Source organism: Syzygium oleosum, unplaced genomic scaffold (genome assembly GCF_021117445.2).
Source record: "Syzygium oleosum isolate NSW1041296 unplaced genomic scaffold, Sole_v2.1 Sole_v2.15, whole genome shotgun sequence".
Taxonomy (NCBI): domain Eukaryota; kingdom Viridiplantae; phylum Streptophyta; class Magnoliopsida; order Myrtales; family Myrtaceae; genus Syzygium; species Syzygium oleosum.
Genome location: NW_026607499.1, coordinates 8,067,187 through 8,093,029, shown reverse-complemented (window position 1 = coordinate 8,093,029; position 25,843 = coordinate 8,067,187). Strand labels below are relative to the sequence as shown.

Genomic DNA, 25,843 nt, shown 5'->3' with positions numbered 1-25,843 from the left:
CATAATAGAGCATCACACCGCGCGATACAAACACACTCGCACACCAACTCACACCACGCGTCACTTTCTCAAACCTCGCACCTCAAGCCAATTCCCGCTCATTCTCAACTTTTCCACCACCACCACCGCGCCGCATAAAACGCATCGTGCCAACGCCTTCGACCTCGTCAGGCATCGTCACCCCCGTCCAGGCCAGGCATCGCACCTCGTCAGGATGGCATCGTCCCGCGTAAATGATCACGCCTCAGGACGGAATCCTACACACACTTTCCTTCTACCGCGCCCGTAAAACGCATCGTGCCAACGGTCTTCCACCACGCCGGCATCGACACCCGTCGTGCCGGCATCGTCACCTCGTCGTGGACGGCATCATCCCGCAAACGTACATGCCTCAGACGGACCTTTCCAACCAAACCACATTTCCATATCCTCGTTCCACTCAAACCACACTTACGCACGACCAGCACTGCATCGGCCAAACACAATTCCATATTGCATGCACATTTCACAATTCACATACATTTTGCAAATATACAATCTTGGCACGCGAACATATTGCGCAATCACACTGCCTCACCATCACACCTCACGGCCACACACGTGACATATACAACCACACGTACACAACTCGAAACACAATCCCAAATCAGCCAACTACCACCAATCGCACAATCACGCACAAAATTCCATTCAAGGCACAATCCCAATAATTAATCGCACAAATTAATCCCGATCAAACCTCAACATCACAGCCCTAATCCAAGCTCCCTAAACCTCAAAATTCTTCGCCTAATTAGTTCGCAACCACAAAATAATCAGTCACTCAAATTAGTCCCGAATGTACCCCATAAAAAAATACAAAATCGCCTAAACCGGGTCCTAAACGAGTCTAGAAATACCCGAGCTCCTAGGTAGTTTTTGGGAGACACTTACCCAAAAAGGCGAGACAGAATCTGGCCGGAACGGGTCGGGACAAGAGAGCTGAGCCGGAGCTAGCCGCTGCGGACGGTGACGTACGACGGCGTGAATGAAGATACCCCGTACGGACGCGGTGAATGAAGCACCACTCCGTACGGACACCGTACTTGGCCGGGACGGACGGCGACGTATGGACGTGGCCGGACGGCCGGGTGTCGACGAACTGGACGGAGCCGGCGAAGCATCGGGGTGCACTCTTAGAACGGAAGAGAAAAAAGAGAGAGAGAGAGAGAGAGTAGGGCTGTTCGACCGAAACCGGCCGTGGTGGGTGAACAGAGAGGGAGGTCCAAGGGTGCTGTGGCGACGGCGGTGGGCGCCAAGAAGCCCGCCTGGTACGTTCCTGCGTGAATGCACTGGTTTGAGCAAAACGTAAACCGCAGTAAATGGAAACGGGAAAAGAGAGAAAATTTTGGTGGAAATGGCTAAATGGTCTTCACGAGAGAGAGAGTAGTCCGGTCAAATGAGTCAAAGTTTGGTGTGAGTGGAATCCATGTGTCTCAATCTAGGCCAATTGGACAATTTTGCCCTTGATCCAATGGCTATCTTTCCTTCTCATCCAATAATTTAGGGGTAAATGGTCCTTTGTCCCTAACCAAGGGTTGACCAGACCTGAATTAAGTTAACTCACCTTGGTTAGAACCCCAAAATTTTCTAAATTCGGAATTGTCCAAAAATGGCCTAGGGGCATTTTCGTAATTTTCCGATCCCGAACCGAAATTTCAATTTTCGCACATACGCTGTTCCATATGTGCGTGGCCAACATAATATGGCGTCGGAATCGCAAAATTCATCGCGCAAGCCCTCGAAAATCCACGTCAAAGTTTCGGGAATAAAATAATATTATTTTTTCAATTTTTGTCGAAATTTCAATTTTTGGCCAAAACGACTCCCGATATGCGTGGCCACCCCAAAATGACACTAGCCTCGAAAAATAACCTCAAACGACTTTAGAATCGCCATCGGTGACCGGAGGGGCAAAATCGTCATTTTCCGGGTCCCTGACCGAAATCCATTGTTTTGCGTAAATGGGTGGCCCCAAGGTTGGCCAAACCAAAAACGTCATCGGCCGCTCAAAATTGTCACTTTCAAAATTCTCGATTCCCGGGCCCGAATTCCAAGAAATGACTAAGATCGAACAATCGCAACTTTAGCTTATCTCCTGCTAACGGGTGGCTCATTAGGATTACGCGCTCTCGACCCGTGACCGACACTAAGTCAAATCACGTTTAAGTTCACTCTACCCGGGACGACCTCGGTTGTCATATAATTGCGAGGTCTATCACTAGTTCTCTTCGGACACGATCAATCGATAGACCGGTCTCTATTGGCTCAAAACATTCCCTCGTCAATTCATCTCGGTCGAAGATCGAACCCAGTGTCGAGTTCTTTGGTCGTGCGAACTCAATCCCGTAATGGCCTTACCCCTAAGGTTAGCATCCCGAGAATGCGCGGTCCCGGTGAGATCTCACTATAAGTGCATTGGCCAAAACATTCATTTCTTAAATCCCAGAAAAGGATCGAAAATTCAGATCGTTACACGTGGGATGAGATGAAAGCGTGATGATGAGGCGCTTTATACCTAGTCATTACCACGCAGATTTGTTCCATAAGTCGTAAAATCTCACACAAGGCAATAGGAGTGTGGAAGAATACCATAAAGAGATTGAGATTGCTATGATCCGTGCTAATGTGGTGGAAGATCGTGAGGCCACAATGTCACGATTTTTGTGTGGTTTGAGCCGAGATATAGCAAGGGTGGTAGAGCCCAACACTATGTTGAATTGGAGGAATTAGTGGACAAAGCCATCAAAGTTGAGTGGCAATTAAAGTTGGATCGAAATTACAAGAGTGGTGGAGGTTCAAGCTCGAATTGGAAGTCTAATTGGAAGAGAGACGAGAAGCCGAATTGAACGGAAACAATCCCAAGGCCGAAACTTTGAAGGAGAAAGAGAAGGATGGCAAAGTTGGTTCGAATCCGGCCGTGTAAAACTGAAAATCCTAATACTAAGACTCGTGATATTAAATATTTCAAGTGTTTGGCGGGGGTCATCCGGTAAATCGCCATAATAGGAGGGTGATGATCATGACTGGACATAATGATGTTGAATCGAAAGTGAGAGGGAGGAAGAGGATGATGACATGCCACCATTAGAGGATTGTAGTGATGTTGAGATGCCGAAAAGGTGAATTGATGGTGGTTAGGCGTTCTCTTAGTGTTCAAGTCAAAGAGGGAGCATCACCAAAGAACGCGATAACTTGTTCCATACAATATGCTTGGTGAATGGTAAGATTTGTAGCTTGATTGTTGATGGAGATAGTTATTCAAATGTAGCAAGTTGTACCCTGGTGGAGAAGTTGGGATTGAAGACTGCAAAGCATCCAAGACCATATAGATTGCAGTGGTTGAATGATAGTGGTGGAGTAAAAGTATCGAAGCAAGTCCGAGTTTCATTTGAGATAGGGCGATATAAGGATGAGGTGATGTGTGATGTTATACCTATGCAAGCGGGGCATCTTTTACTTGGTAGGCCATGGCAGATGATCGAAAGGTACATCATGACGGGTACACTAACCGATATTCATTGGTGATGAATCGAAGACATACACATTGGTGCCAATGACGCCTACTAAGGTGTATGAAGATCAATTGAAACTACAACGTGAGGCGAGAGAGAGAGAGAGAGAGAGAGAGAGAGAGAGAGAGAGAGAGAGAGAGAGAGAGAGAGAGAGAGAAAGTGATAAACCGAGCCCGCGTGGAAACTCGAGACGCAAGTAAAAGGAGAGGAAGATAAGAGTAGAGTGGTAAAAACCGAGAGAAAAGGAGAGAGAAAAGAATTTCTATGTAAAATTGGGCGAAGTGAGGAGAGCTTTGATTATGGACCGACCGATACTTGTACTTTTGTACAAGGAGGCACTGTTTTTCTACGAACGAACTTGACCCGAATTTGCCAAGTTCCATCGTGTCTTTGTTGCGGGAATTTGAAGATGTCTTTCCCGATGAGCTTCCCGGTGGTTTACCACCGATTCGAGGCATAGAGCATCAAATCGATTTGATTCCCGGTGCACCATTGCCTAACCGACCCACATATCGAAGCAATCTGAAGAGACAAAAGAACTTCAAAGCAAATTAGCGAATTACTAAAGCAAGGATATGTGAGAGAGTCTCTTAGCCCATGTGCTGTTCTGTTTTGTTGGTGCCAAAGAAGGATGGGTCTTGGCAAATGTGTGTTGATTGCCGAGCAATCAATAACATAACGGTAAAGTATCGACATCCTATTCCTAGGCTAGATGACATGTTGGATGAATTGCATGGAGCTTGCATATTTACTAAAATTGATCCAAAAGTGGTTATCATCAAATTAGGATGAAAGAGGGGGATGAATGGAAAACTGCATTTAAGACCAAGTACGGGTTATATAAGTGGTTAGTCATGCCATTCGATTTAACTAATGCACCTAGTACTTTCATGCGACTTATGAATCATGTTCGCGTGCTTTTATTAGTCGATTTGTAGTTGTCTATTTTGATGATATCCCGATATATAGTCAAAGCCTTGATGACCATATTGAGCATGCGCGAGAATTTGCTTTTGCGGTTTTAAGGGCTAAGCAATTATATGCTAACCTAAAGAAGTGTTGTTTTGTAACCGACAAATTAGTATTTCTAGGCTATGTTGTTGGTGCGATGGAATACAAGTTGATGAAGAAAAGGTGAAAGCAATCCGTGAATGGCCGACACCTAAGACAGTAGGAGAGGTGCGCAGCTTTCATGGTTTAGCCGCTTTCTATCGTAGATTTGTAAACGATTTCAGCACCATCGTTGCACCTTTAACCGAGGTTATCAAGAAGCACGTGGGTTTCACATGGGGAGAAGAGCAAGAGAGTATTCATTCAACTGTTAAAGGATAAGTTGACTAATGCTCCTTTGTTATATTTACCGAATTTCAGACTACTTTTGAGATAGAATGCGATGCTTCTGCACGGAATTGGGCTGTGTTGATGCAAGGAGGACGTCCTATAGCGTATTTCAAGAAGTTAAGCGGAGCGACATTGAATTATCCGACTTACGATAAGAAGATGTATGCTTTGGTGCGAGCTTTGGAGACTTGGCAACATTACTTGTGGCCAAAGGAGTTTGTGATCTACACCGACCACGAGACCTTAAAGTACTTGAGGGGGCAGCAAAAGTTGAACAAAAGACATGCCAAATGGATGGAGTTCATTGAGACTTTTCCATATGTAATCAAGTACAAAAAAGGTAAGGAAAATGTGGTAGCCGATGCACTTTCTCAAAGGTACGCAATTCTAACTACTCTAGGAGCAAAGTGTCTAGGTTTTGAGCATATCAAAGGTTTATACGCTAACGATGATGATTTTGGAAGAGTATTTGAAGCTTGTGAGCATGCTGCGTTTGAAAAGTTTTATAGGCATGATGGATATCTCTTTCGTGAAAATAAGTTGTGTTTGCCTAGATGCTCTTTGCGCGAGTTGTTAGTGCGAGAGGCACATAGTGGTGGTTTAATGGGGCATTTTGGAATCAATAAGACTTATGAAGTGCTGCATGAACATTTTTTTTTGCCACACATGAAACGAGATGTCACACGAGTTTGCGAGAGATATATCGCATGTAAGCAGGCTAAGTCTACGATTAAACCACATGGGTTGTATGCACCTTTGCCTATCCCAACGCATCCTTGGGTTGATATCTCTATGGATTTTGTGTTAGGATTGCCTAGGTCTAAGTATGGCAAGGATTCTATTTTTGTGGTTGTTGATCGATTTTCCAAGATGGCTCATTTTATACCTTGTCATAAATCTGATGATGCATCAAATGTTGCTGAATTGTTCTTTCGTGAGGTTGTGCGTTTGCATGGCATGCCTAGGTCCATTGTTTCGATCGAGATACTAAATTTCTGAGCTACTTTTGGAAGACATTGTGGAAGAAGTTAGGTATACAACTTTTATTCTCTACTACTTGTCATCCACAAACTGATGGTCAAACTAAAGTAGTTAACAGGACTTTAGGGACATTGTTGCGTGCTATCATTAAAAAGAACATTAAGTCCTGGGAAGATTGTTTACCGCATGTTGAGTTTGCTTATAATAGGAGCGTGCATTCTGCTACTAAATTCACACCGTTTGAGGTTGTCTATGATTTTAATCCCTTAACTCCGTTAGATTTAACCCCTTTGCTGTTCTTTGAGTGTGTGGATTTAGATGGTGCTAAGAAAGCTGAATTTGTGAAGACTTTGCATGAGAAGACGCGACTGAATATTGAGCTTAAGACGGAGCAGTAGGCAAAGCAAGCCAACAAAGGGTGCAAGAAAATAGTGTTTGAGCCCGGCGATTGGGTTTGGGTTCATATGCGCACGAGCGTTTCCCCAAACAACACTCTAAATTGCTACCGCGAGGGATGGACCATTTATGGTGTTAGAGAGAGTCAACGATAATGCTTACAAGCTTGACCTTCCAGGTGAGTATGGTATTAGTGCTACTTTCAATGTTTCGATTTGACTCTTTTTGATGCAAGATGCGATTTGAGGGCAAATCTTTTGCACTGGGGAGGGAATGATGTGGACATCGAACCCTATCGAGGAGGAGGTGCTAGGGACCCATTGTTCTATCCGCTAGGCCCGATCACTCGAGCGGAGAGCGAAGGAATTCAAATAAGTGTCGGCATCATGGTTCAAGATATTTGGAATGGAGACAATCTGGATTCGAGACTTGAAGATTCAAGCTCCTTGGCGCAACATAATTACTCTTGGTCCAAGCGAATTCAAGGAGCTTAGAATTGACGAACTCCGAATTGGCTCAAATTTGGATGGACGCTTGGAAACGAGCCGCTGATCATTACACACTACTTTAGTAGTGAATGATGACGTTTTTTAGTGATTTGGAGTCGTTTAGTTGAACTTTTAGGCCTTTTTTCCATTTTTGGATGAATTTTTAGTAATTAAGGTTATTTTTGTAATTTTAATCCTAGTGAGGTTAGGATTAGGGTTAGCACCTATATAAGGTTGCTTATAGATTTCTAAGAGGAGGAGGCAGAATTTTATATAGAGAAGTTTTCTTCTTGAATTCTCTTGAGGACTAGATCTTATCAAGGCTCCTCATGTGGCGATCGAATTCAACTTATCGAGCAAGATCGCGAATTCTCTTGTTCGTGGCGTTATTGCGTGGATTGGTTGACACAGTTCGTCAACAGTCGCGTTCATACCGATATTACCAATCACAGGTTCGATTGGGGGTTGAGGTCAGCAATTCGTAACTCACAGATGTTCGTAGAACGATTATCTTCCGCACAGATTCATATCATAACTCCTGTAATCTTTCTGGCCATTTTGTGTATGGCATATCATCAAGAGTGAAATAGTATTTGGAGGTCGAAGATCCAGAGCGAGAGTTCTGATTATGGATGTTTACTATTTCTGGTTCAGATGAGTTTGATTCCATATCCGCCTCAGGGGGATCGGCCATAAGAATAGCAGGTTTAGGGAAATTTGGTGTCTTAGGGTCAGAAGGTGAGCTTGCTTATGAAAAAAAGAGATTATTTCAGAGCTGGAAGAGATATTTTGCTGGGATGGATCGATTGTAGCAATAATTGGCAGCTTCCGTTGGCATTGATTTCGCAAAAAAGCTTCTAATGGGTTTGAAACCATGTGAGAAGAAGGAGGTTCCTAGGAAGGTTCAGGAACGTCTAACTTCTTCTCCTGCTTTCTTTTGTTTTTCCATTTCACGAATGCAATTTCAAAGTGTAACAATATCACTCCAATCTTTTTTGGGGCTTCTGCAATGATTGAGGCAACTGAAGTAACTTTTGGAGGGGGGATTTCCATCCGAGTTGGGTACTAAGATTGAGAAAATGGATCTAGCGTTGGAACAAATATTCCTTCTTGAAGAAGTTTAATTTGCCTTTGTAATTTTTCCATTTCAGCAGTCTGGTCTTCTAAATAATGATGAAAAATATTTTTACCCGATTCCATCTGCTGCAATTTATTTTAGAATGTCTCAAGCAACTTGTTTGTGACCAAAGCCATTTGATCAACCTTCTGATCAACATAATCAAGGCGGGCTTGGACAGTTAAAAGTTTTGTATCAATTGTCTTGAGGACATTATTTTGTGCTAGAGCATTTTCTGACTGCTAATTCAGAATAGCTTCAGCAGCAGTAACTTTCTTTTGTCTCCTATGATCATCAATATACGTAGGATTTGGAATCTTTGGTATGTGTCGGGACCGATGGTGTGTGTCTGTAAATTCTTTTAATGCTGGAAAAAGAGCATTAGAATTTGTTCTTTCCAAGGGCGAAAAGTCCGAGAGTTGGAACATATAGACAGTTGGGAGTATTGGTGGTGGTTCAGGCTTTGAAATACAAGAAAGCTGAGGTGCTTTGGATAATTGCAAAGGATAAGAATTTTTCCTAACCCATATTTTGATGGGTTTATAGAATGGTGAAACAACTGGCTTTTATGGTAGAGTTTTTCTGGGTGGTGCTTATGGAGGTGAAGGAGGTTTACAAGGTTTAGGGACTAGAGGAGGAGTTTGTGGCTGGGGTGGTCCATATGAAATCATAAATTGGTATCTTCCTCCATCCTCACTAAGGGGTCCTATGGTAGGATTCCCATCAAGATATCTCTGGTGGAGACTATCTTTGGACCGTTTCTTTTTCTTTTTGGATGGTCTGTCATTTTCTTCGTCATCAGGAGGGCTTGTGCAAAGGGAACATTGACAATCTAGATCCCAGAAATAATGTCCTGTTCGAGAATCCTTGTAAAATGAATAGGTCGTTCCTCTAAATCAAAAGACCCGATCATAGTCTTCGGATCCGAGTCACATTCCTCAATAGGAACATCAGCATGACATGGTTGCATCATAAAAATAGTAGGAAAAATAGAAGAAGAGGCTTATTCCTTTTCCTTACTAAATTTAATGATAACCGTACTATCTTTCTTTTTTGTAAATTGGGATTTCATGGATTGGATAGGCCTGGAATTCTGATGGAGTTTTTCATAATTAGTTACCTAGGTGTTAAGGAGTAACTTAACTAATTGATCCCGAGGAATTTGTCTTGGTATATGAACACAGGAAGTTTGATCGTTATCCACTTAGATAAAAAGAGCATCCTCAGTGCCAAGAAAATTTAGATCAATAGCATGATTCTGGACCCGATATACCATTTGGTAATGTAAAGTTGCAGCTATAGAATCAGGAGTGTCAAGGGCTCCGGTGAGCTGTAGCTGGACTTTAAGAGCAGAAAGGAGTATTGGGTACGTAAGGGCCATGTTGAAATTTGGAAACAGTGTCACGAACACTATTCCAGCATTGAGGGTTGTTTGGATCGTACCAATACAAGCATGTTGATAATCTAAGAAACGAGTATTCAGAAGGGCCATTCGAGCAACAACAGGTAATCCTTTTCTACCATGAAAAGATATTGCAAGACGGATAGCACCAAAGTGAAGATGCGTATGCCCTTACTTTATCCATTGACATGGAAAATCAGAAGGTATCTGGAGGATAACAAAATATTTTTGCTGGGTAGCAGGAATAGGATGTTGATTGAATTGAGATGACTAAGCATAATCCTTAACTTCTCGGGGTGTATATTGAATGAGCTGTTTGATGGAACGGAGCGGGAAAAAGGAGGGAGGTTTTGCGAAAGCAGAACACGGATTAATAAGCAGAAGATGAGTTTCCGAAATTTTACTATCTTCATTAAGGTATGAAACCTCATAAAGATAGTCAATTTTAGAAACATTTGAAGTGCGAAGATCTAAATGGACATTTACAGTGACTGCTGGACTGGAATCAGTAAAATCACTCATAACGAAACAAATCTACCTTTTCCACCTAGTATTTTATCTAAAAATAAACAGATATGAGCCAACCAAATTAGGCCGAACAACACCAACAACAGTCATGGACGAGCATGCGTCGCTCACAAGCCACTCATTCAAATTTGGGCTCGCCTATCTCAGTCTCCAAATGCCACTCATCTAGATTTGGCTTCCCCTTTCCTCCCGTTTCTCTTTGCCAAAACAAACTTCCGATCTCGAATTCTGCTCTAAGGGGATTAATTACTCATTGAATTAGGGTTCTTGGAGGTCGATTTCTGTGATTTCTTAAGGGAATTGGCCACTTTGGGGATCTTGAAGATCTCTCTTTCTTCTTGGTGGTCTTATGGTGAAAATGGACGCGCGCTGTGAAGGAGGCAAAGCGAAGCAAAATCTGTCGAGCACACGCAAAAAGGTGGTCACCGGGTCTAGTTGTCTCTCTCATCTAACTAACTACTGTTCTCATGTGATCGAATTTTTTGTTGGCATTGGAACAGAGGGCGACATATCACCAAGAGGGAGCAAAGTAAAATCTCCATCCATTCACAGATTCTAAAGACTTCTTTGTCAGTATTCATCGTCCATCATCTCCAGTTAGCGTCGAGTCTCCGTAGCCGGCCACCACCAGTCCATTGGATCCATTTCATGTGAACAGAACACATTCAAGAACATGGAAATTTAATTGATCAATCGATTTAGGGTTACAAACAAAAAAAAAATCGTTGTTCACAGGTTATATGCCGACTGGGCACGCCGATGAGCCACGTTGAATTTCCGGCGACCTTGATTGGAGTTAACACTAAGGTGATTGGTCTTTTAAAAAAAATGGCACTAAAATGATCCGAAAATTTTTTTAATACTAAAGTAAGCGTCGTACATATTTTTTTGCACTTTTAGTGTCCTTCTGCCCTTTATAGAAGATCTGCAAGGACCCAGACAGATGATGAGAACCAACTGAATTCCAGATACTGAAGATTTTAAACCTGGACCGTACAAGAGAAAACATAACACTACAAAATCGCAGAAACGTTGTCCTTGAACTACCATTACGCTTCGACCAAAAAAAAAAAACTACCATTACGCAAGAATCTTCTAGCATCACGGGTTTGGAAGACCAAGGACGATTAACAATGCCTTCAAATGTCATGTGATGCAAAAAATTATGTTAAACAAAGTCAGATCACATGAGTATGTTGCTCAGACAATCCCATAAGAATTACCTTCTAATCATCGAGAATTAACCACGCTAGCGCTATGCGACCCAGAATCCCATTCTGGAATGCAAATCTGAACGTTATAATTGAGTCAGCCTCGAACTGAGTATTCTATGTAGACGGATTTTGAGATAGATTTCCAAGACTGGGATGCTTTGTAGTTTGTAGCCCAATCCATGGTAGGGCATCTGTTTGTATGTGTAACTGCTCATCTTTCAGCATATTTGGCTTGACAAGTTCTACAATGGGCTACCAGAAGTACTTCGATCTGAAAACACAACCATTCAGGTTAGGTGTCGGTATGTTGTTTGGATCTTGTAACGATGCAATTGCCAGTTGCAATTTTCTTATAATTTATCATCAGTATTCCATATAAACTAAGATTTAGATTAAACTGTCCACCATTTGCGAAAGTTCAGCAAATGATTTTGATGTAAATTCTGCTTCTCCGTGCTCGTTTGTTTATTTTGCATATTTGAAAACTTCTTGTCTAAGGACCTATTTGGTAACCAGCCAAATAGTGCCTGATTCTATTATTTTGTTCCCGGGAACAAAAAAAAAACAAAAATCCATTTGGTAAATTTTTTTGTTCCCGAAAACAAATTTGTTCTCAGATATAGTTTTGGAATAGAATCAAGAATAAAAAAAAAATTTGATTCTTGATTCTGGGAACAAGAATCAGAAACGGAAAAGAATTTGTTTTTTCTTCTTCTTTCCTAGCTTGTGGCCGGTGGCCGGCCATAGGCTAGGGCTGGACCCTCACGGCTTGGGTGAGGGTTGGACCCTCGCGGCCCTCGTCCCAGCCGCGAGCCGCCCTCGCCTAGGCTGTGAGCGGCGAGAGCTGCCCTCGCTGGATCTGGCGAGGGCTGGACCATCACGGCCTGGGTGAGGGTCGCCCTCGCCAGACCCTCACCGGATTTGGCGAGGGCATCAGCAAGGGTCCAGCCCTTGCCTTGGCCATGGGCCAAGGAAGCAGGAGAAGAAAAAAAGAAAAGAAAAAAAAAAGAGAAAAAAGAAGAAAGAAATATTAAAAACTCCAAAATATTATTAATAAAAAGAAATTTTGTACAGTTTACCAAACGTATTTTTGTTCTTTTTCTATTCCAGGAATAGAAATTTACGATAGTTACCAAACGCCTTCAAATGCTTAAAAATTATTTCCGAGAATGGAATAAAAAAAAATCATTTCTGAGTAGAAATTGTTTCCGGGAACAGAATGGTTACCAAACGCACCCTAATTCAGTTCATAGTTGAATGTTGCAATAAATAAAAACTTACTGAGTTGGTGAATAGCTTCCAGAACTTTGAGGCTGACTTGGTTGCACTTTCAGATTGTGATGTTCATAGGATTCTGAGCAAACTTCATGGCATTACCGTGATGGATCCCAGTATATGTCAGTTGATTCTAGTTGATTGTTTGATTGCTTTACGGTACTAGCATCTTGAAGATTTGAGATTTAAAAGCATAATCTCTAGTTTCAGGTCAAGGACATTTGAGGATTCTGTTGTGGTACTTTCATAGAGGTTTATAGCTATTATTTTCTAAATTTTTTTCTTTTGGTTCACATCTCAAGTCCAGGATTGATGACTCAACCTCTTCTAGTCGTAGGGTCAAGCATGTAGTTTGAGACCAATAATCCTACACAAATAACAAATCATTCTTCTAAACTCAATAAAAACTTCACAGATATCATGTAAGAAAGCATCGAAAATAAGCAATATTTTAATCGAAAGTATAGAGAATGCGACTATACGAAGGAAACAGTGACGCCACACAAATTCAAATAAGAGTTGTCCCTCCCTCCCACCAACACCCCCCCACCACGAAAAATTTGGGAAATTCATAAGAGTTCAAGACGTGAAACTAGGCAATTAAGTGATCTACCAAGACATTAAGTGCAAAAAAGCAGTATATACCTTGTAAATTCTGAACTGTCGTCCTGGCAAACTCCAGCTCTATGCTAGAACCACCAAACAAGCTCCACAGTTATAACTGGGGAAGAGAGTAAAGTGTTTCCTTTACAACCAGAGGATAAAGGTTATAATAATTAAAACCAGTTTTTCTAGGAAGCAAGATCGAGCAGGATCTAATGCATGAGAGGCCGTATGCAGTTCCTTGTCCAATTGTGAATAATATTTGCTTGTGTAATAAAAAAGTGAACTTGAGTTACCCAGTTAATAAAGAATATCAAGATTTAGTGCTCAGATGATATCGAATAGGTTCAGTACCGTCATTAGTATTGCCTTAAGAGCTTGTGACATCAATACTTTAAAAAAATAATCACGAATAGATTCAGGGAAAAGTAAAAGATCCATCTCTCGCACCTTAACATTCATTACAGAAGCAACGCTACAATCTTAAGGGGCTTCATAAAATTGTTTGTAGAGTGAACAAGATGAAATACATGATTTTGGAGTGAAAAGATGTCACAAATCAATATACTGCTGTGATTGGATCTGAATGAAGGAGAACTTAATGATGCCCTTTAGAACACTACAAAGCATTGAGGCAACAATTCACTCTTTCAACATAATTAGAAAACATATATCTCCGGTACTACGAAAAGAGCCCTTTACCAACTCACGAACATAGAAGCTTAGCAAGTACCTGAAGAAGGGCAAAAAGATCTGGTCTCAAAAGCTCCAACTTTAATACAGCTCATTTTTACCCAAAAGACAACAAACTTGCAGGTCCGTTGAACCATTTGATAAGAGAGAGGCAATCTCCTTCTGTCGCATAGTTGAGTCTAAATATACTATGATTCATCGAGCGTCTCATCACTAGCAGAGTAGTACCACCCACAAGAACAGCAGAATCAACAAGCTAAACCCATATCTTGGTTCCATGACCTGTCCTGCACACCACCTTAAGATGGAAAAGTACTAGTGATAAGTAATGCTATCGACACAAAATTTCCCATAGAGAAACCCACGATTTTTTACTAGGAGGAAAAGATTTCCTTTAAGGTCCTTTAATAATTTAACTTCCGGAAGCAATGCGCACTTCATCAAGGAGATCTTCTCGCAATGTCAACCCTGCTTCTTTCATCTGATATAGAAGCTTAATGGCTTCAATTGAGAGCCCGTGCTTTATGTAATTCTTGATCATGGCATTCCAAAATATAAGGCTCTTCTTGTTCTTAACCATGTCAAAAACTGTCCTTGCATCTCTCAATAAACCCAATTGTCCATACATGTCAACCAACCCACTCTGCACGAACGCATCTGACTCCACTCCAACCTTAATGGCTTTAGCATGAACCTGCCGACCACAATGTCCATCGTCCTTAACTCTGCCACATGCCTTGAGAACACTCAAAAACATGGATGTACTCTTCCGAATTCCTGCCCTCTCAATTTCCCTGAAGTTACTAAAGACCATATCATACTGATGTCCACTGCAGTCATACGCAAGTTTGGCCGTCCAGATAGCGGAATTGTGGGTAGACAATTGCTGAAAGATAATGTTAGCACAGTCCCCGCACTTGAATTTCCCATAGAACTCGATCAACGATCTAGGTAGGGGATTCTCACCGCCACTACCCTGCTTCAATAACCAACCATGAACTTGCTCACCGAGATCCTTATTCGCACTATGTACACAAGCCTTCAACATACACACAACTATCCATGGAGGAACTTCACTCACATTGATACAGCAAAGCATCCTCACAAACAGCCTTATGGCTTCCTTATACTCACCCTCTTCCACATAACCGACAATCAAGATAGCCCAAGAACTGAAGTCCCTCTGGAGCATTCCCTCAAACACTTTGCGGGCACTAACCAAGCAACCACAGGACACGTACATTAGCAAGACCCGGTTAAGCAAATGCAAATTCGGTCTCAACCCGCTACGCCTGACGTGTTTATGAAGCTCAAGTGCTCCGGCAGAGTCACCATTTGCCGTGCACTCTTTGATCAACGAAATGTAAATATCGGGTGAAACAGTCACGCCGAGGCCATCCAATAAGCGCAAAACGTCCGTGGTCGCACTCAAGGCGCTGTTATTCTTCTTCTCGGTCGGAATCTTACGACCTTCGGAGGCGGGATGAGAGTCAATTGTGGAAGGATTCGTTTGTGGGGTTGGAGTTTGGAGTTCGAGAGGGCGGGTGCGAAGCTTTTTGGGGCTGCGAAGAGGAAGATGGACATGAGTGTGGTTCGACGGAGGACGAGCTTTGGTGGTGCCGGTTTTGGTGACCATCAAGGCGCGAATTTTAGCTGTGCGTAGGTAGAGAGAGGTTTGAGGCGGCGGTCTCAGAAATGGAGGTGACGATGATGATGCCATTTTCGATCCCATGTCAAAGTCAGATTGTCTCCTAATTCCTCACCTTAACTTCTTGCGCGGTTTCATCAAGTACGATTATCTGCACACGATTATGTCCTTCCCACTAGACCTGTTAGACGGGTGAGTCGGGTCGGGTTTGAGTTGGGTCATAAATGGTCCGACTCAAATTGACACATTAACCCGTTTATGGCCCATTTATTTATAGTGTAAATATCTCGACCCATACCCGACCCGACCCATATTGCTAAAACACTTTTATATTTAAGCTAATCTAGGAATACTTGTTTCTTGCGATTTTTTTTTTAAAATTATACTGCTAAAACATTTTATGCAATACAAAGCTAGTGAAAAAAATTTATAATTTTTTTTAAAATTGAGGTTCTGTTTGTTTTACAAAAAATGCGACATTTCTAAAAAATATTTTCCATAAAGTCATTATCCAAGAAAATAAAAAAAAAGTAATATTTTTTTATTTTTTCAATCGAATTTTTAATTATTTTTTATTTTTCTTTTTATTTTTCTTTTTTTCTTTTTCCTTTATTTTTGGCCGGTCGCCGGCCACCACAGGCGAGGACGAGCTCACCGGAGGCCGGCAAAGCTCGTTCTCGCCGATCTGGCGAGGCCGAGGCAACCTCATAACCACGACACAAAATAAAAAAGGAATATGGCACAAAGGTCACTAAGTTCTGATCCAATATGAAATATCATCTCTAAACTTTAAATTTATTTAATGTGATCTTTGAACTCTAATCCAATAAAAAAGGGTAAATGATACAAACGGTCAATGAGATTTGATCCAATATGAAATGTCGTCGTAAACTTTTTCTTTTTTGGTCGTCCATGAACTTTAAATTTATTCAATGGGGTCCTTGAAATCTAACCCAATAAGTAATGTCATTCATTAACTTTTAATGTTCAATGTGGTCCATAGAATTTTTTTATGCATGTTCAATTTAGTCCCTAAACTGTATGAAATATCCGATGTTATCATTCCATTAATTTAAGTTTAGGGATAACATTAAACATTTTTATACAGTTTAGGGATTAAATTGAACATGTACCAAAAGTTCATGGGCCATATTGAATAAACTAAAAGTTCAGGGACCACATTGCACATTGGGCTAAAGTTCAAGGACCACATTAAATAAATTTAAAGTTTAGGGACCACATTGCACGTTGAGCCAAAGTTCATGGATCATTTGTGTCATTATCCCAAAATAAAACAACGCCTTTGCACCACTTGAAACTTGAAAGAAAAATTCTTGGTCTTGCATCATATGGAGAGTAGAAATATTAGAAGAGGAGCGCATATGAGCTTTTTATTCACCAACCCAACCGTTTTAGATCCGTTTATTTAGCGGAAAATGAATGGTTTAGAAAACATTATCCCAAAAATGATCGCTTGTATCTCTTAAAATAAATAGTCAATAAGAAATGTTTTCGTTATCGACAATAATTTATGTCTAAACATTTCGTTGACATTGAAAATATTTTTTGTTCATCATTTTTGTAAGCGACTCAATTGATCGTTTTTAAGAAAATATTTTCTAAATCATTCATTCTCTGCGAAACAAACGGAGCTTCAATCTGTTGTGCTTGTTTTCATTTCCCATTATTTTCTCAATTAGGATTTTACAACTCAAGTATTTTTTTATTTTTTAAAAATTCGAAACAATTGAACCTTTGAGAAAATGTAAATTCACATGCAAATTTTGTCCATATTTTTTATATCTAATAATTTTACAAATAATAATTTTACAATTATGGGACAAAATTGAGAAAACATCGTGTTATTTCCATTAGTACAGTCAAAACAGTCCTTTTAGACTTTTTAAAGTGACTTGCAATGATATATCTTTCGAATTCAACTATAACAAAACTCGACATATTTATGTTTAGATAATTTTTGTTATTATGGTATGGTAGCCTATGAATATATATCAACGAAGTCTTATCAGTTGAAAATAGTTTCTTGCGGTGGAGCACGGGCGCATTTCTAGTGCTTTCCTACCAGAGAGATCTAAGTTCCTCTTTGTTTCCCGATAGAATTGCAGGCAAACCAACATATTCACTACAAATTAAGCTTGACTTGCTTTTTGCATATCAGAAATTGACATTGAGTAGTCAAAACCGCGAACAGAAACATGAAAATTGTTCAGGATCAATGCAAGTCCGCTTATAAGATTTTCACAATGCAACAAGTAAAACATCGACAAGCTCTAGCATCTTATAAGAACAAGAACCCTGGTTTCCCAGCAAGTGTTTGAGGACAACATCGAGCTATTCAACAAAATAAGGCATGAATCATGAGTAAGGGCAGCTTACCCTGAATCTGGAAAGAATCTCCAACGATCCAGCTTCGATCAAAACAGATCATGTCCTTAATTTGAAAGGTACCGTAGAAATATGCGTATCAAATCATGAGATGCTCTAGACACATGCATGGATTTCTCAAGGAAAGATGCTCATCTTTTGCCCGTAGAAGATAACATAATGGTCGGCATCACACGTCGTCAAATGCTCAATGAAAACCCTCTGGATCATAAATTATAGATTCTTATACACGAATTGGCATTTGTTGAAATATTGTTTGCCGGGAAAGTTTGAATAGAATCATGGGCCAACTTAATCGACCACAAATATAAGATTTCGAGTCAATGGGTTCCAAAATAACACAAAAGAATAATGTTGCGATCGTTGGTTAAAAGACATTCGTGATAAGTACCCAGTGCTTCAATCAGAGTATAATTGAATGAAGAAGGCATAGTTGTCAATCGATGCAGAGTGAAAATTATTCTTAGAGGTGATATGCTACTTCAAATAAGATGCCAAAGAAGGCTTTTTCGGCTCGCCAAAGATTTGGTTCGCTAGGAACATAAGCACTTGTTATCCTTTTTGCTACTGTTACATGAGGGGCAATACTTCCTGGAGAAACTATTTCATGAGAGACAGAAACAGGAGTTAAAAAACAAAATGCTTTCGGTCAATGATAGCTTCGAAGAGAACCGTGTAGATAAAACAATCAGTGGGCATGCATTGCTGAAGACAGGCACCACATGAAACTCCTGGAGGACATGGCCGTGACTTGACAACTTGATTGGAAGCTTCTGGTTCCCAAAGCTTTCACCCCGTTAATCTTTAACTCCAACCCACCCAAATAGCAGTATGTTATTCGCACTCAAATGAATGGTTCGAAGAAGTACCTGATAAGCCTACTCTCCTAGTCATGCTGGGTAACTGCAGTCACATTCGGTTGAATTTGCCAAAATCTGTACAAGTCACCAGTGCAGTGACTAATGACAATAAAGAAGAAAACCATGCCAAAAGTTCAAGTCCTGGACCACGTGAAGATCTTTTCTCTCTTCAACTCGAGGCATCACCAAAAGCCATGCAACAGGCTCGGCCCAAATCAGCATCTTTAGATCACACTGCACTCGAAGATGCCATGCGACCTGCACGAAGCCTAGTAGGTAAAGGCCTGGCAATTAGTCCATCACTTATCCAGCCCACTGTCTCTGCATCATCTTTGACATGCTTAAATTCCCTCTGCACATACTCCAATGATACACGTAGCCTTCCACTGGCTCCGCAGTCACGATTGACGCTTGTGGCCATAATTCCAGCATTTCTCTCCAACCAGTACAGATAATTGACATGGAACAATGACTTAAGCATGTCTTGTTGCGAAGAGTTCTCTTTCAGCACAACCTGATTCACACCAATTTTCTTATTTCTCAATAGAATTTAATAGATATAATAAGTGAAAGTCCTAAACCAACATGGTGCTACCTAACCATTACAAATGAAGCACAAAGGCTTAGATTAAATGAAAAATGTCTGTTTTCCATTAACTGAGTCTCCAACCTTATTTGGGTAACTTTTATACTTTCACAAAGTCCTTTAGATTGGTCAAACTAACTACATGGTACCACTCCATCAATAAGCCATTGGTGGAAATCAGGAATCTAAAGGATGTGCTGGATGACAGAGAAGGATAAAGCTAGACATGATATGGGAAGGGAAGAGTGAAATCATCAAGACCAAGCAATAATAAACAAAATTCACTTACACAAAATTTTCCTAGGTACTCTGTCAGAATGTAGCCTTCGTTTCTGAATAAATCAAATAGTGCCACAACGTCCTCCTTGTGGTTGATAACATCGCTGAGCTTGGAACCTAGCTGCAGCCGGCACTCAATTTGAGCAGCTGCTTCCTTCGCTTCCGGAGATAGTGCACTGGATTGTGCCTATGGTGAAAATTATTGATGAGATTCCAACAACACAATTATTCAAATCTCGGTTTTTTTTGGCTTTTGCAGTTCTTTAATGGATACTAAAGTCATTTGATAAAAGAAAAGGTCATTTAAGAAGCTGCAACAGATGGTGATGAATCATGACTTGGAAATTTATCATCTCCCATATTCAGAATTCAGGGATACAACCAAATAAATAATTAGCAGCTATGGCACAGTTACCTCATCACCGATGAAACTCAAAAATGCATGGAAAAATATCAACATCAAATTCAGGCTACAGTGATTTGCAACTATTGAAGTCCTAGAGACCAAAGCTACGAGCATCTGAGACAAAATGATCTCAAGGAAAACTAGTTCTGGCGTCCAAGCCAATACGAGATACAAGCACAACACCCACGTATGTATAAATGTAACGTAGAGTACAAGAAAGAGATCAACCATGATTTTCCTAATCATTCTGCAATGCTGCTCAACCTTAATACACTCAAATCCTCGGAAATCTTAAATATCATTAGCAGTGGCTGACTAATAGCAGATATAATTACATTAGAAGAAAAATACAACTCTCACCTTTTTCAATGTTCCATTGAGATAGGGCAGGGCTGGGAAAAGTGGTTCTTCATCATTGACCTCCTTCACTGAAGGTGCTTGACCACTCAGTAGGTACTCACTGAAAACCAAACCTGATCCAGAATATACAGAACACCACCATATACAACCTTTAGTAATGTAGATAGGAAAAGATAAAATTGTGAGCTAGGATATCATCAGAACAATGTTCTTTCTACTTTTATTTTGAGTCCATTCAATGATCCCTCATCACTCAATTTTACAAACTAGCAACTTGGACAAGAACTGTACTTGAGAAGTATGCGATGGAAAGCATTCGCAAGAATTTAAATATGTCATCATCACCTTAATGTAGTAGGCACATGAAAACGTTTCAAAGTGATTTCTGTTAGGACTAAGGCTAAACAAATATTTGCAAGTTAATCAAGCCAACTTGACTTTCAGCTTTATAGGAATATCCAGTTCAAGTCATCCAAATTGAGAGTGAAGTCAAATTTGCGTATTCATATTAGTTGGTTTGCAAGGCTACTGGAGCATCACTTTTTTATTTTAGATATTTAATACATGAGTGACGGAGCACCCTAAACATTTAGTGGATTATAAATGCCAAGCTTAAGGGAAGATTTCATAAGATAGGGATACAACCAGTGTGTGTTATCACTAAGAATGCTCTACGGTCATAAACCAACATGTTTAGATGATGAGTATTGCAGGATAAGTGACTGACGACATTAATCAAGGATAAGATGGAAAAAGCTCACACAAAATGGGTTGCACCGTTGAAGGATGGCCTTCAGATGTTCCCATTAGAAAATGTGGTTACTAAGGTGGTGCATATAGAAAGAGGCAAAAGAAGACCTAAGACAAGGAGATATAAACCGGATCTTATAAAGGACTTGATAGATAAAGGGCCTAATGGTGACAAAGAATTGCACTCGGTCAACTACGCTTAGTGAAATGAGCTTAGTTGTTGTCATTAATATTCAAGCTCCTAGCTCAGGGTGAGCTTGATTTTCACAACACAGTAGAATCAAGCAAACTTCAGTAAATAAAAAACATCATCGATTCATTCCAAGCAATGTAAGAAACTCCATCTGCGTAGAGTCAGTACTAGTAATTTAACGTGCAACAAGACTTGGCCTGAGGACATAGTTTTTCTTTGACTGTCTGATGCAATTCCTTTGACTTGGGAAAGTATATTGAAGGTTTATGATCACTGCAAAACTTATAGACCTTACTCCAACCATAATGGTAAAATTTATTAATTAAAAATACAAACTGCTATGGCATTCATTTGTAAAAGAACATGCTCTATACTTGTTTTAGGGCCGACATGGCTGGGCAGTGTATCCGAAGAACTCAGACAAACACTCGCCTCTTCCATGTGACGACAACATAGCGGAAGACAAACAACTTCTGAATGACTAGATCGTGAAATAACCTAATCAACAGATGCGGACAGATTCTTTTCTTTGAAACATATTTCATGATAATTCACATATACAAACAAAAGGATAAGGGCTTACTTCCACGATAAGGATTTAAAGTCCTCAGATGAATCGATTGGTATGACTTAAGATTGCAGAACATATGGACCCAAGTCACCACAGTAAAAGAAGCCAGTGCAAGAGGTGTAGAGGAGCCTATGGCATTTGCCAATGCTATACCAAGTGCGATACCAATAGACTTGCTCACCATTCCTTGTGCCTCACCCTTGGCAATCACCTACAGTCAACACGAACATTCAGAACTGAACATGACTCATTAGCAGTAATGCACAATGATGTCAGCACACAAATACAGATCAAAGGGTAAAAATTAAGGACGTACATCTACTTGAAGCCAAAATTTTTACCAAGATAACAACAAAACAGACAAAGCCAATAGAAAATGTATTCACCTCAGCGAAGTTCCTCTGAGCAGCAAAGCCAGCATAAAAGCAGCTCCTGGTGGACGCCTGACAGAGCCAACTTTCAGTAACTGTGTGACATTATATTATCCGGTATGAGAATAACATAATGCAAGACAAACTAAGTACAAAAAAAAAACAACCACCGCTTATTACCCCAGAGGGAAACACCAATGCCAAGTCATAAGCTCCAGCACTTATGAGTTGTAATTAGGTTACCCTTGAAAAGAGGGAGAACACATATTGATGATAACATATTAGTCAGGAAAAGGCAAACAAAGAAGCAATTGATCCAAAAACAAAAGAGACGCTTTCATAACTCGTCAGAAAAGTTGGTTATAAATAAATTGAGAGAAAAAAAAAAGTCTAAGGAAAGAAATCCAATTATGGTGGAGATAACAGGCTGTATTAAAGTAGCCCATATGCATTCCCAGAGGACTCAGTCTCAGCACAATTGCTAAGAGAAACGCAAATAATATAAGAGCAAGTGATTCTAACTTCTATAGAAACAAAGCAAACAAGCACAACGTTCAAACATGGGACAAAAGGTTAATAGAGATTTTCATTGATATATCGAACAGAATAGTCAATATTGTACAATGCCCATCGACTTATTTCTGCAAGACACAGAGAAAACGATTTTATTGTATCAATTGAGATGGCAGGGAGCATTAAAAACTCAAATCTATCTGACTATTTGACTGAGTGAATGGTCACAGCTCAGAATTCCAGGATTCTTCTTGAAGTAATTTCACTTCCTTCAACACTGGATAAGCAAGATCAATCTAAGAGCCGGAAGCTTAATCTTCGATAGTGATTGTCTAACATGTTAGAAACAACCCTGTTTCAAAATAGTATAAGAAAGAAATATAGAGGCTGATAAATATCGATTTGAAATAAACACACAACTTGATAACCACCTGAATGAGAGCAGCTGCTGAGCGTCCTGCTCCTGCAACAGCACCAATGAAAACAAAAAGATGTGGGAAGGCAGGAGTCAACATTTCCATTCCAAAGGCAGCATTTTCCAACAAATCAGCAAAAAGCCTCCACCCCTTTGGATGGACATCAAAATGCCGTCCAAATTTCGAGAGGAAAATCTTGCTGAGGTACCCAATCCCATCCTTCAGCACCCAATTCACGGCAGCAGCTGTAGGAATAGCTCCTTTTCCTAAACCAACAGCATAAAGCAAGGCCTACACAAATAACATATCATACGTACATAACCACGAGGCACCAACAATTGCAAAAACACTTTTGTCATGTTGCTGAGCAAATGCTGAAGAGGATTGAGTTAGGAAAAGCTATATTACGCCTCACGTAGTAAGTGGGAAAGACTTGCAACCTTTGCTTTAAAAAATCTACACTTTATATCATTGAGTTCAGTTCTTCAGCTTTTCCGGCAACAAACTTTTGCATACATCTTAGGAGAAGAATTCAAACCTCTCATTGTTAATTCTTGTGGTTTTTTGTTAGTTGATCTGTCCTTTAAGACCCTTGCTTGCTGGACATTGCCAGTGACAAATCTCTTAAATCACCAGCAATATTGGGGGCATATTACATTCCTCAAAATCAGTCGCAACGGAAGATTAGCGATTACCAATTACTCTCCTCTTCCTTTCTCTCCTTCATTTCAGATACAACTGAAATTTGAAACTCCATCCCACAGCTATAAAAAGTTTTTCAGAATAAAAGAGCTTTCTTTAAATCTTGTAGGAGTAAATGAGATTATCAGGCCAAACCAACCAGAATTCCTAGAGCGACAGTCATGAGGGATATCTCCGTAACAAGTTACAACTTTTTCCAAGGAGCAATTACAATGATGCATAATGTTAGCAATTACCCCAATACGATGCAAAAGTACACTCCGTCCTACATTAAACAGGCGCTCTAAAAGCATCATTACTAAGTTACAAAGTAACACACGGCTTTAGAGCTATTTCAAGGAAACATGTGCACTACCTGAGTGGCAAGAACACCACTGATTTGACTCGCAATGCCTTGAACTCCTCTCCAAAGAGAATAATCCAAATAATCACTGGTGACGCTGTCAGGATATCCTTCAGGAAGCATCAACCGCATGAACAAGCCCCTGCACTGCAACCACAGATTGGGGAAAACGCCGGGAGCAAACAACTTCTCATCTCCGAAACCGAAGCCCCCCGGCGAAGCGACCACGAAAGCGTCCTTGTTGCGAGGATCACGGACAAGCTTCGTCCAATTGCCTCCCTGCACTTCCCAAACGACACCTTTCTCTTCCTCCTCCTGCCCGAGAGCAGCTCTCGCCAGCGCCGAGGCAGGTATTCGAAATGCGCAGAAGTGAGAAACGACCGAAACGATGACGAACAAAGCCGATTTGTTCACGAAGCTGCTCCTGCCGGTCAGCGCGCGGGAGCAGAGAAAGAGAACGAGAAGACGACCGAGTGGAGAGCCTCCGCCGCCGCCGCCGTCGCGATTCCACCACCCGGAGAATCCATCGGAACCGCCAAAACCGCCGCCGCCGCCGCCGCCGGAGTTGTCGTCTCCGCCGCTGGGGATAGGGAGCTCAGGGCTTCCGGGGGCAGCGAGCGCGAAGAATTGGGCGGTCAAGTACGTTGACTTCGATGACTTGAGATGGAATGGCGGCAACGAGAGGGAGCGCCTTGGCGCCGGCGCGAGAACAAGGTCGCTCCGGTGGGGACGCCGTGGGGGGAGAGGCGGAGAGAGGCGGAGGAAGGAGAGCCTGCAGGCGCAGGCCATCGTTTCGCCGCCGCCGCCGCCGTCGCCGCCGCCGTCGCCGCCGCCGTCCTCGTCCAACGCCTTTCCACCTTGGCTTAGCGCAGACGGCGGTTCGTTTTCTTCCTCGTTACGATTATGATTCGAGTTCTCCTACCTCTACCAAATACAAACTTCTGAAAAATTAGAATTTTTGGTCCTTGTACTTTCTGAAGTGTCCAAATTCAGTGCTCGTACTTTGTTTTTGTAGTGATTCTAATCCCCCGTGCCATCGATTGACCAGATTTTAAGTGCGATTATTTGTATTTACATTCCAAATAAGACTTAAAGATGACATTGGCTATTACTTTATAGTTAATGTTGATGCTTTCGTTAGTAATGAATGAGGAAATCTTTTGTAAACTCATTTAATATTCGAGAATTGAATTGGATAAGAAGAACTCCATGGATTGTCTAAAATACTTTGCCCATCAGTTGAAATTGTGATTAGTATATCCAAGAGTTGGGTAGTTTTCGAAAAAGCCTGACCTAAATATGTGTATTTCAATTTGAACTAGAAATGAGGATGCTATTGTCGAATACAATGGAATTGATTTTAGTGGGATTGTAAGTCTTGTTTGGTTCAGCATTTGGAATGCTTATTTAGGCTTTAAAGTCCCTTGGTCAAATGCAAATGGTGTTTGGCAACTTTTTTTATTCACTTTGGGGAGATGCAATTACATTTCCAATGCTCTCTAAGGGATTTTTGGCCAATGCAAAGTTTGAAGTGCCTTGAGAAGTTGCATTTTTGAAATGCAACTTTCCCTGTTCATCACGCACTATTCATCTTCCCCAGACAGCAGGTCCGGCGGTCAGCGACAGCCGCCTAAGAGCTAGCTCGACCCCAGCGACCACCGCCTGAGGGTCAAGCGACCCAGGCGACGCCTGAGGTCCGTCTATTCCAGGCAGGGGTCACCGGGGTCGAACGACTCCCAGGCAACCGTCTCCTGAGGTCCCGTGACCTCAAGAGGTGGTTGCCGAGGTCGCGCGACCTAGGCGACGCCGCTTGAGGTCGCCGGACCTCGGGCGTCGCCTGGGTCGCG

At 41.2% G+C, this 25,843-nt stretch overlaps 2 protein-coding genes across 4 annotated transcripts; both read right to left on the bottom strand.

The window, feature by feature from the left end:
- Positions 1–10,932: 10,932 nt before the first annotated feature.
- On the bottom strand, positions 10,933–15,402 carry LOC115675371 (pentatricopeptide repeat-containing protein At1g31790). 3 transcript variants are annotated; one of them, XM_030597987.2, is made up of 4 exons: positions 13,633–15,402; positions 12,942–13,041; positions 12,303–12,663; positions 10,933–11,292 (listed from the first exon to the last, which is right to left on the bottom strand). In XM_030597987.2, the coding sequence occupies exon 1, from the start codon at positions 15,322–15,324 to the stop codon at positions 14,005–14,007; it is 1,320 nt and encodes a 439-aa protein (XP_030453847.1). In that variant the 5' UTR covers positions 15,325–15,402; the 3' UTR covers positions 10,933–11,292; positions 12,303–12,663; positions 12,942–13,041; positions 13,633–14,004. The 3 variants fall into 3 exon arrangements, with proteins under 3 accessions (XP_030453847.1, XP_030453850.1, XP_030453851.1); XM_030597990.2 differs by having other exon boundaries at positions 12,942–13,017; XM_030597991.2 differs by lacking the exon at positions 12,303–12,663 and having other exon boundaries at positions 12,942–13,017.
- A 2,674-nt stretch (positions 15,403–18,076) lies between these two features.
- On the bottom strand, positions 18,077–24,907 carry LOC115675471 (protein root UVB sensitive 1, chloroplastic). Its single transcript, XM_030598146.2, has 7 exons — positions 24,009–24,907; positions 22,967–23,242; positions 22,038–22,094; positions 21,664–21,862; positions 20,138–20,250; positions 19,382–19,558; positions 18,077–19,020 (listed from the first exon to the last, which is right to left on the bottom strand). Exons 1-7 carry the CDS (start codon positions 24,783–24,785, stop codon positions 18,736–18,738), a joined length of 1,884 nt encoding a protein of 627 aa, XP_030454006.2. The 5' UTR covers positions 24,786–24,907; the 3' UTR covers positions 18,077–18,735.
- Positions 24,908–25,843: the final 936 nt, after the last annotated feature.